This window comes from Eulemur rufifrons, chromosome 3 (genome assembly GCF_041146395.1).
Source record: "Eulemur rufifrons isolate Redbay chromosome 3, OSU_ERuf_1, whole genome shotgun sequence".
Classification (NCBI taxonomy): Eukaryota; Metazoa; Chordata; class Mammalia; order Primates; family Lemuridae; genus Eulemur; species Eulemur rufifrons.
The window spans coordinates 70,803,040-70,819,796 of NC_090985.1; the positions used below are offsets into that span (position 1 = coordinate 70,803,040).

The following is a 16,757-nucleotide window of genomic DNA, read 5'->3' on the forward strand; positions in this document are numbered from 1 at the left end:
AAACAAAACCAGGGTCCCTTAAAAAAAACTGTGCACACTTGGTAGACTAAAATTCCCATCTGACAGCACAGAACATTAAGGAAGTTTGTCTTGCCTCTGGGTGGAGAAAAAAAGTTCTTTTAACAATTTTTAATTTTGTACCTATGCTTTACACAGGTTTGGGGTCTAAATTTACACACACACACACACACACAGAGTAAAATAAGCAAATTTTTTTAGTGATATAGAAACCAACCACCAGAAGAACAAAAAAAGGAGGCTTAAACATAGTGACCTCATGGTACAAGCCTTCATGTATGTTTTATTTTTTAATTGTTTACATCTATTACTTTGCTTAAAATTAGATAGATAAATATAGGTAGGTGGGTCATTAGACAGAAAGAAAACAAATAAACCAATGGGCAACGTGATCACATTAAAACAATTCAAATCAACTACGAAGTGCTGTTGTTCAATTCTCTACTCTTAAATTATTCATGAGGGCATTTTGACTCTCTAAAGTTCATAAACAGAGTGCAAATCACCCAAGCAGAAGTGATTTTCTGCTTTTAAGCCAAAGCCCTGACTAGCTAGGGAGTTGCCTGTAGGAATTAACCAGAACAAAATCCTGATTAAACAACTAATTGGCTTGTCTACTAATGAAAAGGAAAACAAAGTGCATTTCTCTACCTCAGGACACAGAGTCATAAAAAACAGAGCTTTTTAAAACCACCTCTAAGAAGATGTTTAAATCACTGACAATAAAATTCAACAAGGTGACTCCTATAGGAAAGAACGATGGGAATGAACAAGGTTCTCATCCGAGCAATCAGTCTCAGCCATCCACAAAGCAGGTATGTTCTTTACCTTCTCAAATAAGTCTTGATTCTCATCATTTCTTGTGTGGTAACAGAAGTTAATAAACACTGTGATATATAAGATTGCTTAGCACTTTTACTTGGTACTAGCTGGGTCATGTACTGTTTGGAGCTTATCCCCATTAAATTATATATTCTGAGGTTTTTGTTTAAAAACAGAACAATCAGTGTTTAGGAGACTATATTAGAATTTTGAAAAGCCAAGTAAGACTTCTTGTTGATAATTTTCACTTCTACAATCATCCAGAATGAAATCACTTCTCAAATGTAAATTGACTATGTGTTTTAGTTTCAACAAAGAATGTCAAGCATCCTGTTCTTAATAAGCCACATTTTAACAATAAATTCTCTAGACCAATAGGGAACTATTGGTTCTCAATAGGGAGTAATTTTACCACTAGGGATATTTGGCATTATCTGGGGACATTTTTGGTTGTCACAGTTTGTGGATGGGAATATTACTAGCATCTAGTGGGTAAAATCTAACGATACTGCTAAACACCCTAGCATGTACAGGACAGCCTCTGCAACCCAAAATTATCTACTTCAAAATGTTAATACTGCCAAGGTGGAGGAACCCCACTTTAGACAAATCTTCTCACAAGTTCTAAGTCTATTCATCTGTAAAATATAAATAATAATATCTGCTTTGTAGCTTTGTTATGAGAACGAGAGACAGTGTATAGAAAAATACATAGTAGGTACTTTCCAAGTATCAATTATTATCATTATTAATTATTTGGGGTTTTGTGACAGCTTTAAGTCCAAAGTGATAATTACAAAAGCCATATTTACTTACAACTATCTAGAGAATAATTTCCATGAATTACTCGCTAGAATTACCTAAAAGAGCTGCAAAAGATTTTTAGAGCAATAGTTATTTTCCCATCTGAAAGAGCCAGATGAGAGATGTCAAGTACAAGCAGGAGTGTACCTCAGGGACTAGGGTAGCATGGTCTAATGATTCAGGCTAGAGGATAGACAACACCAAAATTACTTAACATTGGCCGTGGAAAACTCACTTTCCTTTTCTGATTGACACTGACTATCTTTGCAGTAGAGAGGAGATGTAGAGGTTTGTGCTTAGCCTTGCTTCATGAAAGTGCCCTTGACTTCTTTCTAATTCTTATGTCAAAATAACCCCACACTTTAAAAGTTATTTATATGTTTAAGAAAATATGAAATGTCACAAATATTGAGCTGGATACTTCAACTAGTCATGCAGCATTTTGCTTCACAAAAGTCACTACATTCATATTTAATTCTTGTCCACCATGATTATTTTCCAAAAGAGTACATAATATAGCTAATATGTCATTCTCTTGGAGAACATAATAGCTGACCACAATAACTATGTGTCACGCAATGTGCTAAGCCCTTTCCAGGCACTATTGTGCTTGATCCTTACAACAGCATGAGTCCTATTATAATTTGCCACTTACACACAACTAGCAAGTGGCAAAACCTGAACTGGAACCCTGTTTTACCTGCCTTCAGCACCTGAGAGCTAAATCACTAGGCTATACTGCTCTAGAACAGGAGGACAATTAGTTGAATCAATGCTTTCAGATACCCTGCCCACACGATAAAGAGATGTTAGAGAGAAGGCACAAAAAAGAGCAGAAACTCCTTAAAGAGTTGTCTTTACTTCAGAAACAAGATTACTGGAGAAGTACTTAAACTAGGCACAGGTACAGCAACCTTAGGTATATCCCACCCATGCCATTCCTACAGCCATAATTTAAGGATGTTAATCATGAAGTTTATTGGCATCAAATTATAATATCTTAAAAATCATATTTGGGGATTTATTTGCATCTGTTCTTTCCAAGAGCATGCAGGTATAGGAAAAAATAGTTTTTCTCCAGTTTCAAATATGCTAAATGTTAAATATGACAGAAAGTTAAAATCCTATTTTCTTCCATAGAATATAACCTTTTAAAATGGCATTTAAACAATAAGCCTCCAAAATACAAATAAATTATTTGAGTCATAAGAAAATAAAGAGGAATAGACAAATTTATATTGTGTTTTTCAAAGTGTCATTCAAAGAGTTCATTCACAAACCAAAATGTCATAGGTAATTTCTACTTATCAATAAACAATAATGCAAGAACTGCAAACTCAACCTGATCCAACTCTCTCTTATTCCAGAATAAAACACTATTCACATAAATCTACATGTGTGTACACATAAAGACTATGATGGAAGTGTTTATGAATGACATTAAGCATGGTGCAAAAGTACTGAACTGAAGTCAGAAGGCTTTATCACTATTTATAAATAGTCTTGGGTCCACACCATTCTATGTTCATATGAACTACCTACTTAATCAATTTCTTATTCAATAGCATAATAACAATAATAGCTGCCTTGTCTAACACATACGGTTATCTGTGAGGCTTAAATGAAATCATCCATTTAATTTGCTTCTTAGTTTAAAATGCTTCTATGACATACAGTGCCTATAAATAATGTCAAAACTCCATATCATGGCACACAATACTCTCAATGTCCTCCTTGTACCTGCCTACTTCTTGCCTCATACACTATCTCATCCAACCACTTCTACTGTAGTCTCCCTTCACCTATACACAATCGCACCTCTGGCTCTTGCTAAACCTGTACAATACTCCTGGAATGTTTTCCAAGTTTTGTCCATCTGGAAAACCAAAATATCATCTTTGTAAAAATAGAATCACTTCTTTTTTCATAGTTTCCTTCCCTTCCCTTCTACTCCAGTAGAACTGACCACTCCATGTTTACACTCCATCTGTATCTTCTGTAAACATTGTTGCATCACCTACATTTTCTTGCACTTACATTTTTGTGTGTTTGTTCCCCCTCCTAGACTGTGAATAGTTTGGGAGTCAACCTTTCTGTGTTCTTACCTTATAGCTTGTCTCACTCTTCCACTATGGGAACATCTTCAGACACACACTGGCCATGTCCAGTGTGGCATAGCTGTGTTTCAAAGGAAAGATTAGATGAGCACACAAATGATGAGGTAGAAGCAAGTGACATCATGGACAGAAGACAGAGATCTATGTCTAAAGGGACTAAACTGATTTCTCTCCACCATTTTAAGTTCTACCACTAAAGACCTAGACTGGGACCAATGCTAGACCTCCCTAGAATTCAGAGGAACATGAGCAAGGGAGATGCAGCATCCACACCAACAAAAATAGAAGGTTCCTGTGGCCAAAAAGCTGTGAAGGTCGAGGTTGATTGTTTACTAGTAGGCCAAGAATGTCCATTTAAGTGCAAGAATCATCATTTTTAGTACATCATAAACAAATGGCCGATATTAATGATAGGATTGATAATTGAGTGGAAAATGGTACTACATTTTATATTCAACTACATTTTTATGTAAATTCATCACACAAAAATCTCTATTTTTTTTCCTCAAAGGAAGAAAACAAAAGTGAAAAGAAACCTCTCGAAACCAAGATGACTTCAGTCACACTGGAAGAGTCACACACCAAAATGCAAGGTCAGAATGCAATCTGTAGAAAAAAGACAATAAGTAAAATACATATTTCTCTGAAATGTGTTGTCTGATGAAAGCTTTGTCCTTGATTAGATGAATTATCTAGAGTAACACTGAGACTATTCAAAGATCTTAATGTTTACAAAAATATTATTTCTACATTCAGTCATCCATTCAGTAGACCTTTTTTAACACCTGCTATGGGCTGGGGGTGCAGTGTTGCACAATACAGGCCAAGTCTGTGCTCACATGGAGCTTATATTCTACAGAAAATGAAACAGATCATATATAAGTAAGCACATAGTAAACAATGCAATTTCAGACAATGATAAGGGTTATAAAGACAATAAAATGGATATGGCTTGTACATATTTAAAGGTTCAGCACTCATACCTCTGCTCCCCTCCCTCTAAACTCTTCCCATTAAAAATCCCATCTACTCCTAAGGCTACCACACTCATTTCTACATGGATGATTCCAAATGCATATCAGACCAATTTCTTGTTTAAGACCTTGTTCAGAATTTTCCAACAAACCACTAGACATGTATACCTGTATGTTCTGCTCCATCCCAAAGAGAGCATGTTTAAAACTGGATTCCTTATCTTCCCCTTCAAAGAAGCTCCCCCTGCTGATTTACTTCTATCCCTGATACTTTCATTCTATCTCTGAAACTCAAAATCTCACTCATGTTTTATTCCTCTATCTAGTATGTGCTAAAAAAACAAATTAGTCACCAAATCTCCTTTCATAATGACCTTCAAACCCTCTTCCTTCCTTTCCAGTCCCAGCAATCTCATCCCAGTTCAGGTCCTTATTAGGAACTCATGCCTGCACTACTCCCAGCCTTGCTAAGTGGTCTCTTCTATTTAGGACTCTATTTCACCTTCATTCCTTTTTATCCAGCCCAAATACTATTAGCAGATTTTCCATTAGCTACCACTTTAGCTTACACCTCTGTTCAAGAAACTTAAGTGCCTCCACATTGCCTGCAGGACAAAATCTAAATTCCTCCACTGGACTTTTAGAACCTAATGCGATCTAGTCCCAGGCCCCCTTTTAGGCCTTCTCTCTTACTTCTCCTCAGTATGAATGCTATACTCTAAACAAGAGAATGCAAAAATGAGATGGAAATCACTAGAACAGAATGTCCCTATGCTAAATAATGAAAACAAAAAATTATTGCCATAGAACTAGAAAAAATGTTTTGCTTTCCATCTATTAGACAGTCTGTGTAGGATGATTTTTTAATGACTTTCTATTTGCATTAAAACAAATACTTGAACTGAGATGCAATTGAATTTTTACTAGCCAGAATTTCCCTTCTCTGAGGAGGAAAAAATAAGAAATACACAAAAATTGCAAGCAAGATTATATATAAGAAAACAAATGACAAGAAAAGGTTTAAATAAACTAATTGCTATCAAGAAATATCCCCCCAATCAAAAGCACTGCTCTGAACAAATGGCCCCACTCTTATTCTACTTGGCTATTCCTATTTAAGAGAAAAGGAAAGGATCTATGTGAAGAAAATAACTAAATTTTACAGGGAGATGTAGAATAAACTTAAATAATTGGAGAGAAATAATATATTTCCACTTGGGAGAAATAATATTTTAAAGATGTTGATTTTTTTTCTTCTAAATAAATTTATATTCCTATTTCCCAACCTCTTCTCTATCCACTTTAAACAATACAATTTTTTAAAAACAAAGAGGAGAAAATTTACTTTAGTTTTCTTGACTTTATTTATTCACTTATTTTTAAGAGCAGCTCTGTGTTTTTACCATTCAAATTAGAATGCAGAGAATACTTACATGGTCTTACACAGACCAGGTGTTTTCGTCAGTATCTTTCTTCTGCATTTTCATCTCAGCCAAGCAGATAGGAAAACATTATCTCCCAAATATATAGTCAGCATTTACTTACCTGAATAGAAAGAAATAAAATAAGTAAGTGTCCTGCAATAAGTTTTTCAACATGAATGCAATATAATATTACTTCCTAACTGATGACTTAAGCTTGGCTATTCAATTGTTAGATTATTGGATTTTAAAATACTTAGTATAATGTGTTAATTAAAGAGAAAAGCATTTAATAAACATAAGGCTCTATTTCTGATAAAAGTCCATATATATAAAATTTCCACAAATAGTAAGAATCATATACCAAGAGGATAAGTAAAAAATGTGGTCTTGCCTTTTCTTTATCAACAATAGAAGAACATTATTCAATCTTCAGATTATTTTAAAAGGAGAAGTCCCTTCTGTAAATCAAACAAGAATCTTTCATTGCATATACTGAAATGGGGTTAAGAAAGTATTGAGCAAAAGGGAAACATTCTACAGTTGAAATAAGATCTACATGCACCAAGGAAAACCAAAAAGCAAAAAACAAAAAAGGCCACAGACTTATCAAGATAATTTAATTCACACTACAATTCTGTTTTACTAGGAGTTACTTTATAATAGTGATAGTTTAAATCTACAGTTCTTTGCACAGAAAAATACAGCCTTCATGGCATAAAACCAAGGGTCACATGTTTGGAATGATAAGTTTATTCTTATCTTTGTTATACTTTTTTCAAAGTGTATTTGTAAGCTTAAATTTTTCATAGCTGGTAATAAAAAAACTCTTTTGTAGAAGTTTCATTTAACAGAGGAGCTATTTGAGTAGGAAGAAAAATATAGTATCATTTAAATCTGCAGACTTAGCATGTCTTCAAAGACTTTAATAGGAATAACCATTTTATTTAAGATATTTTGTCTTGAAAAAGCAAAATTATTAGTGTTTAAAGATAGCCTCCAAAACATGCTTGGTATTTTTGTGTTCTTCACTTCAAAACATGCAGGTGCAATGTCATAAAATCTGCAGATGTTGATTTCTGATTATAGAATTCTTATCTTCTGCAGAGCATGGTTTAATTTATATCTGCCATGGAAATGAAGAATGGAACAGATTTTGGATTCAAATAAAGATAACTTACTAATGTCCTCTTTTGATTACAATCATCTTTCTTTGCCTTCTACTTCACTTATATTACATTAAATGCTTCCTTAAACAAATGTTTGGTACCAGTAGAGGATATGTAAATGACTAATCTAATGGTTTATGGTGCTCCAAAGTGACCTTATTTGTGTGGAAATGGGTTAAAGTTGAGTACCCATAGCTAGTATGACGTGGTACGCTACATTACCCACATAGTAGCCACCCAAAGACTTCCATAACCTAATCCCTCAACTCCATAAATATGTTACCTTACATGAAAAAAGAATGTTGATGTTATTAAGTTACGGATCTTGAAATGGGAAGATCATTCTGGATTATTCAGGTAACCCCAGTGTAATCAAGGAGGCATTATAAGGCAGAAGAAGGAAATGGAACAATGAAAGCAGAGGTTGGATTGCTGCACTCTGGGGGTAAAGGAAGGAACCAGGAACCAAAGAATGCAAGTAGCCTCTAGAACCTGGAAAAGACAAGAAAATGGATTCTGTCCTGAAGCTTCCAGAGGGAATTCAGCCCTTCAGATTCATTTTAGACTTCTGACATCCAGAACTATAAGAGAATAAACTATAAGAGAATAAACTTTAAGCCATTAAGTTTGTGATAATTTGTTATAGCAGCAACAGAAAACTAACACTTACCACTTTAAAATATTCCAACTTTAAATAATTAATATAAACTGTAATGATTTTAAAAGTGAAATTGAGTTTAACTACAAATAATCATGTTTACATTTATAGTGAAGGCACCATATTATACAAAAGAAAAGAGAGTTTTGCAGTTTAACACCCCAGAATTCAAATCAGAACTCTGCTACTTTCTTGCTCTTTAATCAAAACATTTGACATCTCTGAGTCTCAGTTTGCTCATGTATAAAATAAGGATAACACCATCATCAGTGTTAGGTCGTGAATGAGAAATAAATTAGTTAATATATTAATATGTAAAGCATTGAGCATGGAGGTTAGTAAATCCAAGGTTGATAGAAGCCAGACAGACCCCATAAATGAGGACCATGCGTGCCCTGCCTGAGGAGGCCAGAGGCCACTCAGCTCCACAAATTGCTGCCTCGTGGGGATGAGGGCCCAGTGCTGCCAGATGTTCCTCCTTGTCTAGGGAGACTACAAACACAAATTTTAATTCCATTCCTCTTTACTCATGATCTCCATCCCAGTATTGGGTTGGTAAATAGACTACAAATGGGGTAGTTCCCTGGGCCTCCTGTGCCAAATAGCTCTCCACAACTAAGACCTCTGGGTTCCAAGTCCAGTCTCCAGAGTGCCCCCGGTCTCATCCAGGCCCCCATCATCTCCCCAAACCAAGCCAGCCTGCGTCTCAGTCAATGCTCAGTTTGGACAGCAATCTAGAAAGCTAAAGACTACCCTAGAGCTAACACTGCTCTAAAAAAGCAAAGCCCATTTTTTGTAGAAAAAGGGATGGGAAAGGAATCCTGACTTGTTTAAATAGGACACCACTCTTCAGTCCTTGGCAGTAAGAAGCAGCATATACAATTTAATTTGTCTTACACTGAATAGAAAAATAACCAGACTACTGAAACTTAATTTACAAGAATCAGCAAATGCTTCCCTATACAAAACCAACCAGTGTGATTGGCATGCAGGGGCAGTACTACTACAGCTAATTTTAGTACTATAGTCCACTCCCTATAACTGCCAGTGCTATTCGTCAGCCAAAGGATAAGGTAGGAATAGAGAAACAAACAAAAAGAAATGTATAAAACTTTTTGACAAAACTACTCAAGCATATTTCTCTGCTTCATTCAAACAGGAATAGTCTTATATAGTAAACAATTAGAAGTATTCTTTCAAAACGGTACTTGATATGATGATAGACAAAAGAATTGAGAAATGAACAAACTTGGCATGTAAAATTTCTAAAAACATAGTCTAGGAAAAAGAGAGAAAGATGATGTGCTTTCTAGTTTGAAATGATAAAAAAAAAATTCCTAACCATGCTGGTTTGGCAAGGTACAGAGATACAGTGAGGGCACCTTCAGTGGCAGGGGCTCGTCGTAGGAAAATTTACGGATAACTGGAGCTGAGAAGCCATTCAGGGGACAGAGGCAGCTTAGGGGTTAATTACCTTGCTCATGGTGACAATGGCTTCATTTCTCATGACCACTGTGTTTTTTCTGCATATCTACTCTGGACTGCTCTCATTCCCGTCTGCTCATTTCCCTGTCCAAATTCCAAGCAGAGCAGTCAGACTGACTTAGATAACAGCCATTGTTCTCATTGGGCAGAGCCCTTCATACCACCATCAGGGTCACCAGCCAGCTGTGGACAGGCTGCCCTCTTGGGGTCAGGTGCCCAGTCGTGTGCACACCAGTAACCATTCCTACATGTATAGACAGAGAACTGCCTCACCGAAGAGGGAGAGAAGTGAGGCACAGAAAACACACCGTTTTAAATATTGAATAGAAGACCAAACTGAGCGATAAAATTATTGCTATTACCTATTTTAGAAACTAAAAACTTAAGAGACTCTAACCAACATGAAAAGGGTGTTTTTTTTTCCTCTAAAAGGCCAATTTTTTTGTAGTTTGCAAGATATAAATATATTTGCATAATTCAATTAAACTCTGTGCTTTTAGGCTTCTTTCTGCCAAAGAATATAGCTGACTTGTGGGAAACTGCATTATACTTTCCTTGTCCCCAGGACTCTGTTAAGTAAATGGAAGCTCTTGCGTTCCCCACATATGTCAGTGCTATGCAGACCTGAAAGAGTTAATGTATCTTTTTAAAAAAAAAAAGAAAAGAAAAAGAAGCAATTTACTCTAGTCTGACTGGTGGAACATTTTGTGTTTATACTGCATTTTTCTCAAATGGAGTCTTTATCTAATCCTCACAGAAATCCCCAGGACAAAAGTATTTTTCATTTTATGGATGAGGAAACTGTCATAGAAAGCGACTTATCCAGAGTCACCCAGAGAATTAGTGATGTAGGGATTACAGCTCTCTGTTCCGTACCCAGCACTGGTAACTCACCACATTCCTTAATACCTATACACAAAATGTGTTTTCTAGATGAATTATTCTCAATAAAAATGTCCCTGAAACCAAGCATGACATTGAGAGAGGACAGGATCCTTCCATCCTGACACAATACTAAAGCTATCTTAGGTGGATTCGTATTCTTTTTTGTTTATTGATTTGTTCATTTCTTTACTTGTGATGATATATCCTAAAGTCAAAATCTTCCTAAATATAAAGATACCTTCAGGACTTTATAGCAATTTAAGGCAATCTAGAGGACATCTGAGCTCTGACCCTATGCCAGGACCCCTTGCCCCTCTCCTTACCACAGGCTTAGATTGACTAGAGGCTCCCGAATACCTCCAGCCAAAGGGGCCTTCCCGGCCTCGCAAAGCAATGCGTTTTACTGTGAGACAAGGTGTTAGAATGTTTGGGGGTTTTGTTTGTTTTATGAATTCCATTGATGGGTCCTTCTTCTGCCTTCTAGAATATATGAAATAAAGCTATTTTACATACATATATATATATATATATATATATATATATGAGACAGCCCTTTAAAGAATTTGAAATAGCTATTAGGTCACCAGTTAATCTTTACTATTTTAACAACAAAAAAAAAATAAATAAATCCTAAATTCCTTCAACCATTCCTCATAAGGGACAGTTTCCAGAGCTCTGATCTACTATGAGTCCTTCTCCTCTAGATTTTTTTATAGATTGTACATATACTTCCTGATACAAAACATACCATTTCTCTATTCTTGTAAATGACATGTTAGAGTACTCTTTCAGATTCCATTTTATGTGCATTGCTATAATGTTTGTCAACTTTCTCCATGTCATTTGACAATCTACAAAGATATAATAAAATTTCAAGTGTGATTAAAGTATTATAGTTAAAATTATTCTAAGTACATTGTATAATCTAGCAACTATGAAATTAACCACAAGCTGAGTCAAAAATACAATTTTGGGTGCCAGAAAATAATCATTAATCATACACTTCTTAAAACTGTGTTATTCATTCCTTTAACTTCCAATGTTCATTCATTGGGATGAAAACAATAGTATCATTTATGCATCTAATCAAAGTGCCCAGACTTAGTCTTTATTTCATCTAACATCTAGTTACTCAAGTACGGTTGGCTCCTAATGAAAGGAGATTTATTTTTGAGACAATATCCACATGTACTTGGTGTCCTACGAGTTAGAAATTCAACCAAATGATATCATCCTCCACACCAAACATTCCAAGCAATGAGAGCATTGTCGTCTTCTCCTTTTTGTGTGCATCCAGTACAAACCAACTGAGTGCCTTTAATTTACAACCTTATTTCCATGTTAGGTTCATTCTTTGAATCCCTCCTTTTCCAACATTTATTTAATGTCACTGATAAAATGCAGAAGGTTAATGGGCTTCTGCATCACTTATTTCCTCACTCGAGGAGAGAAGCAGATGTTTCACACCTCCTTGGGTCTCCATGATACGCTGCTATAGGGGCCAAGCAGATTGCAAGTGTATTACACAGGCCCAGTGTGAGATGATGCCAGGCTCGAGACAGAATCAACTGGATGTGTGGAGGGCAAACTCAATAGTATTTATTTTTGCACATTCAATAAAAGCAACCATGTCAGAACACTTTGATTCCAGATTTCACTATCTGCCGCAGGCACACATTCCAGGGCAGAATGTGATCAAGTGTACTGATGAGATCTGGCAATTGCTATACAGCGTGCAAAGAGCACAGTTGGCAGAGAGACTTAACGCTATTCATTTGGGCAGCTATGAAAGAGAGAATCTTGCCGTCCATGTGTGAAGCTGGGAAAAAGTACAACGTGCAGTTGACAAAACTTCACCCAAATGCCAGAGCAAGATTTGCCTTGATTTCAGATTTTTCTTTCATGATGAGGATGATGCAAACACTCTGACCATCTGTTTCCACAAACAAATAACATGCTGCATGGATAAAAAGACACCCACACTGAACTATAGTTGACAGGGAATCTTTTGTTGTAAGTTCTCATGGGTTTTTTAGTTGCTCTGCTTTGAATCCAAGAATAGGCAATAACTGGTTTCTTGTCTTCATCAATAAACTATTAATGAGGGATTTATTTTGTAATTGAGTGCTTATGCACAAATCAAATTAGGCTGAAATTAATTTATAAATATCCTAGACTTGTTATAACAGAGGCAGTGTCATTTTAGAAGGGCTTGATGATGTCTAGGGAAGACTTAGTAGGGTGATGAGATCTACTTAGAGTTAATTTAATCCAAATGTTGTGATGATAAACAAATATCCTTGTTAGAATTGAAGAAAAGAACTACTGCAAAGCAATCGGTCATTTAATTGTTACAAACAGAAAAGTAATACTGCAAATGTAATGCATATGGCTGTAGCTTGAATAAGCAATGGAGCAGGTATCTGATGTGGCTTTATAAGAAATAGTCAATAAAAGGCTCTTAAGAAATAATGTTTTACAGATTCTGCTTGTTTTATATAAAGGATTATTTTTTCAGATTTTAAAACTTATATTTCATGTTCTATTTCAATCCTAATTTTCTTTTAGGGTAAGTGTTCCTAGAAAAATATATGAACACAATCATCCATAAACTTTTCCAGGTCAGACTCCTTTGAGGGCCCCATAATAACTCTAGATCCTTGTGAATAAAAGATATATACAACATATAATCTCAAGATTTCAATCCAGAAAATCACTAGACATCATGGCCTGAGGTTAAAAACTTTACTTTAAAATACCTTATAGTAATCATCCCAGTGTTTGTGGAGATAAGAAAAGGATGAGGCCACCACTTTTTTAGACAGCACTATGATAGGAAAATACGACTTGACCGAAACATATAGGGAAAACAGATTCTTCTCTCTTTTTATCAAAAGCCTCTTAGGACAAAATGATATATTGAAAGTGCTATTTTTTTTAGTCCGAAATCTATTGGATACCTACGAACTCATTAGTGTACCACATGTGCCTATATAAAAAGTCCTTTATCCCACAGCTTTCAGCAAGATTCTATACACATAGCAATATTTCACCTGGAGCACAGACTTCGAGGATGTGATTATATTGAGGCTCCTTTGTATCACAAGGAAATTGGGGGCTTTAAGGTTTCTTTTCTTTTTCATTTAAACATAATGAAAACATAATTAGTACTGTGTTTTCTATCTTCTAGCCAAAAATACTGTAATTCCAAAGTAAATGTAAATAGGAGATATATAATAAAGAAAAGAGTCTTGGGAAATCCAGGGGTTTAAACTTTCTTATTCAAAGACTTTTTAAAACTGTAAATAGTGACTCGATTTTATGACTCCCTTTATTCCTGAAACATGTTCCTGAAAAGTTTAGTACTTTGAAAAATTTTTAGATGCATCATAGAAAATTTCATATTAAAGGTCTCGTGTGGTGAAAACTTTTACAGTGATCACACCTTGCTTTATCATTTTGGCAAATACAAATTTTCAATAGTAAGTTTGCTTAAATTTTTAAATTATAATGGATTGCAATAAAATAAGAGTAATGATTTGGGCCTTGATTTCCATTTTCTAAGCACAGAACAGCCAATTAAAAATAAATTAGAAACTATGGATAATGAATAACCACTAAATTTTATTCATTTTTTTCTTTCCTATTCCTATATTTTCTTTTAATATTAAGTAATTTACTTTCATTAAAACTTTGTCTATAATCCAAATATTTACCAGTAAGTTGATTATTCTCTGAGTAAATTACAATTTAAACTATATGAATTGCAAATTGCATTTTTATATATTAGTTTGTGTTGTTTCTTCAGAAAAGATGTCATAGCTAAAGGCAATCAAACCAAAACCAAAAATTGATTTAATAAAAAAATTAGAATGCAAGTTCTAAAATAATGTCAATCATATCATTTTCATCTATTTTATTTTTGTGAATTTTATGATGCATTAATTTCAGCCATTATGAATATGAATTATGAATATTTAGGAAAACCAAAAACATCTTTTGAATGACAAATTCTTATTCTTAGCTTTGCTAATATCAAAAAGAAATATACCACGTAAACTGTTTTTTTGTTTTTGTTTTTGTTTTTTTAGATACAGGGCCTCTCTCTGTTGCCCAGGCTTGAATGCAGTGATGTCACCATAGCTCACTGCAACCTACAACTCCTGGGCTCAAGTGATCCTCCTGTCTCAGTCTCCCAAGTAGCTAGGACTACAGGTGCGAGCCACCGCACTCAGCTAATTTTTTTATTTTTTATAGAGACAGGGTCTCGTTATGTTTCTCAGGCTGGTCTCGGATTCCTGGACTCAAGCTATTCTTCCACCTCAGCCTCCCAAAGTGGTAGGATTACAGGCATGAACCACTGTGCCCAGCCCATGTAACCTTTTTATTACATAATACACCAACTTTAAGTATAGTCACATGCTGCATAGTAATGTCTCAGTCTACAGTGGACCACACATACAACAGTGATCCCATAAGATTATAATACTGTATTTTTACAATATCTTTTCTATGGTTAGATACACAAATACTTACCACTGTGTTACGATTGTCTACAGTATTCAGTACAGTAGTATGGTGTACAGACTTGTAGTCTAGGGACAATAGGCCATACCATCTATCCTAAGTGTATAGTAGGCTAGATGCCCTGGGTTTGTGTAACTATGATATTCATACAATGAAATCGCCTAGTGATACATTCCCTGTATCAGAACATATCCCTGTCGTTAAGCAACTCATGACTGTATATTTTCATTGGCCTGAAGGTGTCTACAGGATAACTCCTCCTGTACAAGGTCCTACTTTGTTTAGAAGGAATCCTGGGGGAGGCATTCCTGAGAAGACTATTCTGGAAAACAAGCGGCACCTTCATAGCTTATGTTATCAAATAAAACTGTCTCAAAAATGGCATATATTCTTCTATCTGTACGTTGTTTCTTTTCTGTAGATAAAACTTCTGAGAAAAATTCCTTCAGAGATCCGACCACAAACCCTAACCCTCAAAATCCAGCAGAACCAACCAGAACAATGCCAGAGCAGAAGGAAATAGGAACTGAGGAAGAAGGTCCAATCAGGTAAGAATTGTAGAAAACACATAACATGTGTTAGAGATACTGTTCAGCCTGCACTTAAAAAATTCAAACACCTATTCTTCCTTTATTTGAACAAAAGGGCAAGAAAACTACAATAGCTATGTAACACAAGGAAATTGGGTCAGAACTAAAAGATTGGTTCTGTCCAGTTCATTGTGCCTCATTCGCCAGGCATGGCCACTAACCGGGTTCTCTAGGCAGCCCCTGGCTATAGGCCAAGTCATACCAACTAAAACATTATAGTTATACGTCTGAGTCATTGTGTCATCATGTAAGCAGCCTATGTATTTACTAGACATGAATTTTTTCAACGAAAGAAAAAAATGAGAATTTTTCAAGTTCACAAAGAAATAGCTATTCCAATTCTGTAAATATTTTATTGTTCCAGAAGATCGATTATGATTTCCTTTCAGCTGGTAAAGAAAACGTGGCATGGTAACCAAGGATAATTATGAAAATGGGGAATCTTTATGCCATTGAAGAAATACAGTTTTATAAATACTTCCCATAAAATTATTGGAAATGTTACAAAAGAGATAGTAATTTAAATATGAATCAGTGAATCCATAATAAAAGCCAGCTAGGAGCCTCTTCCTTTTGCCACTTCTTGGCATGGTACTACGCGCCTGCTGATTCCATTTGAGTTGCTTAACTATAGTTGATATAGTTGCAATATGCTTATCAAACAATAAAAGCGTATTCTTCTTCTTTAACAGACAAGAAAAGTTGTCATCTAAAAAGAAGTTAAAAGTACCTATTCCTCCACCTCACTCCACCCTACCTCACCCCCTCTCTCTCCCAGTGGCACCCCCACTATGTTAAACCAGCTGCCATCAAGAGGAGTGACTGTGATTAGGGACCCACGGTATTGCTGCTAAGTGAACAATAGGCATCAGGAAGAGAGTGTCTTTTCAATAACCACAAATTTGGCTATATATGAAAATAAACACAAGCTCACTTCTACACCCCACCCCCAACCACACACACACACACACACACACACACTGCTCTTTGACAAAAATAAAACCTGACATTATGTAGGCAAAGAGAAGATGTTTAAATTCTAAGGTAAAGACTGGAATTATACACTGGGATGAGTCATTATTTATATTATTTATATGACTATTAGTGTTTACAGAATGATTTTCAGTCCTATTAATGGGTCATCATTATCTTCACTCCACAGAAAAGCAACGAAGGCAAGAAAGGTTAATTAGTTTGCCTCTAGTAACAGGTAGGGTCAGTTCAACTAAGATTAGACTGCAAAAGACTTGAATTCCTGAGGGAAACTTTTTCTTCCTTCCCATCAAT

At 35.4% G+C, this 16,757-nt stretch overlaps 1 protein-coding gene across 1 annotated transcript in view; it reads left to right on the forward strand.

Annotated features, from left to right (window-relative positions):
* The first annotated feature begins 722 nt into the window (after window positions 1-722).
* Window positions 723-16,757, forward strand: part of CNGB3 (cyclic nucleotide gated channel subunit beta 3) — a 137,367-nt gene continuing 121,332 nt past the window's right edge. The window contains exons 1-3 of the mRNA XM_069466261.1: window positions 723-833; window positions 4,273-4,354; window positions 15,302-15,428. Of these exons, the coding sequence (XP_069322362.1) occupies window positions 723-833; window positions 4,273-4,354; window positions 15,302-15,428 (320 nt within the window). The remainder of the gene's footprint in view (window positions 834-4,272; window positions 4,355-15,301; window positions 15,429-16,757) is intronic.